Here is a 5,162-nt window from a genome sequence, read left to right as displayed (position 1 = left end):
TGGGGGTGGGGGAATGGGGGGAGGAGAGGATGAGATGGACCATTCAGTCTGGAATCATCCTGACAGAGCTCAGGGGGAGGGGGTGACAGTTGGCCGCGCACACATCCACTTGCAGTGCCCCTTCCCCATTTACCAGCTTCTGGAAGAGGTGTCCCACAGAATGCTGGGAATCCCAGTTCTCGATTTTGGGACGCAGACTGTCACAGAATTCTCGGTGAATCTGTTGGATTTCCTGCACCTTGTAGAAGATGGTCTCAATTTGCTGATTGGTCAGAACCGGCTGTGAGGTGGTAGCAGCAGCTTTGAGTGGCTTCAGTGGCTGAAAGAGAGGGTTCGGGAAAAAGCCAGTGACATGGTCAATAGGATTCTCTATAACTGAGACTGCACAAGTTCACAGACACTGAGACACTTTGGTCATTGAGCGAACTCCCCTCTCCACTCCAGGGTGGCAAGGTTTCCAAACCATTTACACTGGTTCAGGGCAGGCCTTGGGTCTAGAAACAAGGACTGCTTGACTCAAAGTGACAGACTGAGCCAGACATGTTACTTGATTTGAGTTGTCTCTAATGACATTACCACAGTTGGAGGGTCAGTGTGAGGGAGTGCCTCACTGTCAGAGGTCAGTGCTGAGGGAGTGCCGCACTGTCGGAAGGTCAGTGCAGAGGGAGCGCCGCACTGTCGGAAGGTCAGTGCAGAGGGAGCGCCGCACTGTCGGAGGGTCAGTGCTGAGGGAGTGCCATACTGTCGGAGGGTGAGTGCTGAGGGAGTACCACACTGTCAGAGGGCCGCACTGTCGGAGGGTCAGTGCTGAGGGACTGCCGCACTGTTGGAGGGTCAGTGCTGAGGGATTGCCGCACTGTCGGAGGGTCAGTGCTGAGGGAGTGCTGCACTCTCGGAGGGTCAGTGCTGAGGAAGTGCCGCACTGTCGGAGGGTCAGTGCTGAGGGAGTGCCGCATTGTCGGAGGGTCAGTGCTGAGGGAGTGCTGCACTGTCGGAGGGTCAGTGCTGAGGGAGCGCCGCCCTGTCAGGAGGTCAGTAGTGTTTGACCCCTCCCTCTCTGGACTGGTTCGGACTGGCGTGGAGCTTCTGATTTCCCCCTCCAAATTTGTAATAAATTCCATTTAAAAATTCCCAATCTTGGGGCCTCAAGTGAGATCGGTACAGAATTTGGTTCAGAATGAATGCCTGGCATCATCCCCCAAGATCGGCTCCTGGTTGAGACCAGCTCCTGTGATCAGCATCCAGGATTGGTTCTTGGAATCAACTCCTGGGATCAGCTGGTTCAGATCAGGTTTGTGCTGATCTGTTCTGGCACAGGTTTGTTTCAATTGGGAGTCTCGCGGGCAGCAGTTGAAGTGGCACTGTCTTGCTGTGGAGTTGTGGTGTACAGTATATCCTCCTCCCCAAGGTCCAGTCAGTGCAGACACTCCATTGCTCTGGGCAGCTCTGAGTGGTCAGTCTGAGACACAGAAACTGCCTGGTTGCAGAGTAGTGACAAAAACACTGGCCATAAAGGCATGAAGTAGCAGGCATGAGATAAAGCAGTTGGAGGCTGGATCTTCGGTCTGAAACCATAGAAACCTCATGGTGACCCTTTCCTATCTGGCCTACATATGACTCCAGTTTCACAACACCGTCAAATTGTTATTGCTGTCTGAAGTGACCCAGCAGGGGTTATTTTATTCAAGAAGGCAGCTCAGTAGCACATTTTCAAAACTAAAAACATCAGAGAATATCTGACATAGAAATGCAATTTTAAATATAAGCTTGAAGGGTAAGTGTAGCAAGGAGTCTCAGGAACTCAGTTGAAAGAAAGTGATCTGCCTATAATATTTTCATAATTTGGAAAGACGTTAAATAGAAGGACAACTATAAATGGCCAGTAAACAAGTCATGACAGAGAGAAACATTTCCGGTCAATAAATTTAAAAAACTTTAACACATACTTGCAGACTAACACAGACAGAAAAATGCATACGGACGGATATAGATAGAGAGAGAGATTGAAACATCCACATATTCACAGAGATTTACAGTGTGGAAACAGGCCTTTCGGCCCAATTGGACTAGTTCCATTTGCCTGCGTTTGGCCCATGTCCCTCCATACCTATCCCATCCACGTACCTGTCTAAATGTTTCTTAAATAACAACATTATACTCACCTCCACCACTACCCCTGGCAGCCCATTCCAGACACTCCCCAGCCTGTGTGTAAATAAATTGCCTCCCAGACCCTTCTCACCTTAAACTTATGCCCTCTAGCCTTAGACTACTCCACCCTGGGGAAAAGCTGTTGGCTATCTACCTTACCTATGCATCTCATGATTTTATAGACCTCTATAAGGTCACCCTTTAGTCTCCTATGCTCCAGGGCAAGTCCCAGCCTATCAAACCTCACCTTATATCTCAAACCTTCCAGTCCAGGCAGCAATCCAATAAATCTTTTCTACACTCTTTAATAATACCCTTTCTATAGTGGGGCGACCAGAACTGCACACAAAATTCCAAATTTGGCCTCACCAATGGTTTGAACAGCCACAATAAGATGTCCCAACTCCTACACTCAATGCTCTGACCAATACAAAGAAGCATGCAAAAAGCCTTCTTCATCACCTTGTCTACCTGTGACTCCATTTTCAAGGAACTATGAACCTGTACCCCTTGATTCCTTTGTTTTATAATGCTCCCCAGGACCCTACCATTGACTGTGTAAGTACTGCCTTGGTTTGACCCACCAAAATGCAACACTATCCATTTATCTAAGTTAAACTCCATCTGCCATTCCTCAGCCCACTGGCCCAGTTGATCAAGATTTCACTGTGCTGCCAGATAACCTTCACTGTCCATTATTAACCACCAATCTTAATGACATCCACAAGCTTACTAATCATACCTCCTAAATTCTCATCCAAATCATTTATATAAATGACAAGCAACAGTGAACCCAGCACCACTCCCTGTCAACACAGGCTTCCAATCTGAGAAACAGTCCTCTGCCATCAGCCTCTGTCTTCTACTGTCAAGTCAATTTTGTATCCAGTTGGCTAGCTCTCCCTGGATCCCATGAGATTTAACCTTACTTCACAACCTAGTGTGCGGTACCTTGTCAAAGGCCTTGCTGAAGTCCATGGAGACAATGTCTGCCGCACTGTCCTCATCAACTTTCTTGGTCGCTCCTTCAAAAAACTCAATCAAATTCATGAGATACAATTTCCCTGGACAAAGCCATGCTGAATATTCTAAATGAGTCCTTGCCTGTTCAAATGCCTATTGATCCAGTCTCTCAGAAGTCCCTCTAACAACTTACCCACCATAGACATTTAGCTCTTCAGTCTGTGGTTTCAGGTATTTTCCTGTGCCTTTCTTAAATAATGGCACAGCATTAGCCACCCTCCAAAGTCCTAAGATACATTTGATCAGGTCCCAGTGATTTATGTACCTTAATTCATTTTAAGACTTCTAGAACCTCCTCTTCTGTCATGTGGACTCTCTTCAACATACACTGATGTAGGCCAAGACACATAGACAGAAACTTATACAAAGACGGATACAGACCAATACAGACAGAGACACAGACAGGAACATACACACAAACAAAAACATTAGAGACACAGATTAAAACTTGCACATAATCTGATACAGGGACTGAGACTCAGGCAGAAACACAGAGACAGATATAGACAGACGCAGACAGACAGAAATACACAGAGACTGATACAGAGAGATAGATGCATACATACAGACAGGCAGAAACACACAGTCTCATACAGACAGAGACAGACAGAAACATACACACAGACCGATACAGAGTCTGATACAAAGATATACACAGACAGGAACATACAAATTGACTAACATGGACAAGAATACAGAAACATATGCAGACTGACACAGAGACACACACAGATACAGGCAGAGACATACAGACAGATACAGACATACAGGGACACAGGCAGAAAGATACACACAGACCAGTACAGAAACAAACACACAGATGGATAAGAGCGACAGTAACTTGCACACATAGATTGATAAGACAGAGGCACACAGAGAAAGGTACAGACATACAGATAGACAGGGACAGACAGACAAATTTGTAGCCAAATTATGCAAATAGAGTGATATACAGAAACATATAGTTCCAGATAAATACACAGAGAAAAGCAGAGACACACGTGGGGTTGTGAAGGCACTGTGCTACCATCACTAGACTAGGAGTCCAGAGGCCTCAGATAATGGAACAGAGGTTGAAATCTCACCACATCAGCACTATGTAATCAATACTAATCCGGAATATAACCATTACCATCAATTGTAAAAATCCACCTCGTTCATTAATGTCCTTTTGGGAGAACAATCTGTTGTCCTTACACTAACTGCTCTCTGGGCAATAACGGATGGCCTAGCCAGTGATGCCCACATCCCGTGAAGGGATATCAAAAAGACAAAGTGACAGAGACAACACAATAAGTGCAATACTTCTCTACCAGGAGTAGGGCCTCCAGCTGGTTCAAGTAGATCTCCTCACTTGCCAGGATACCAGACAGTACAAAATTCCTCATCTCCAATCGCTTCTCTGGATCCATCTCACTCTGTAAAATAGACCAGTTGAATGTTAGCACTAACCACACATTTGAAGAATCCCTAAAGTTCAGACTGCAAACTTCCTGAAACGGCGGAAGGTGGATCACTGAATTTATCCAAGGCTGAGGAAGAGTTTGGAGTCTTGTTGCAGACAGGGAAGAGGAGCAGAGACCGCAACTAGCCATGAACTTATTGAAGAGCAAAGAGCTGAATGGCCTATGATGCTTCATTCCCACAGTCAAAGATATTGTGAACAATTTCAACTCGCAAATTCTACATTTCACATGAGTCCTGTCAATATGCTTCTAATTTTTCCCTGAAGGTGATGATTCTCTAATCATTGCCCTAATCCCAGAAACTCACACAGAAAACCCCAACTAACCCTCTCTTGCAGAAAACTCTACCCCACTATAACCCTCCAGCCTTCAATGATTCTCCATGTCCCCTCTGTCCCTCACAAACTGCAAACAACACCTTCTCTACCCAAATATGAACTGCACCAGACGCCCTGCTCTTGTAAACGCAATCCACTCTCATGCCAAACTCAATCCACACCCACCCCTCCCAACCCAATCCAC

General features: G+C 46.0%; 1 protein-coding gene across 1 annotated transcript in view; it reads right to left on the bottom strand.

Annotated features, from left to right (window-relative positions):
* The window catches only part of LOC122564195 (breakpoint cluster region protein-like), a 74,984-nt gene that overhangs the window by 5,244 nt on the left and 64,578 nt on the right, over positions 1 to 5,162 (bottom strand). The window contains exons 3-4 of the mRNA XM_043718888.1: positions 4,488 to 4,592; positions 134 to 319 (exon numbers count right to left, since the gene is read on the bottom strand). Of these exons, the coding sequence (XP_043574823.1) occupies positions 134 to 319; positions 4,488 to 4,592 (291 nt within the window). The remainder of the gene's footprint in view (positions 1 to 133; positions 320 to 4,487; positions 4,593 to 5,162) is intronic.

The sequence above is a fragment of the Chiloscyllium plagiosum genome, chromosome 28, assembly GCF_004010195.1.
Source record: "Chiloscyllium plagiosum isolate BGI_BamShark_2017 chromosome 28, ASM401019v2, whole genome shotgun sequence".
Taxonomy (NCBI): domain Eukaryota; kingdom Metazoa; phylum Chordata; class Chondrichthyes; order Orectolobiformes; family Hemiscylliidae; genus Chiloscyllium; species Chiloscyllium plagiosum.
Note: the sequence above shows the minus strand (reverse complement) of the source record. Positions and strands in the feature narration are given on the sequence as shown.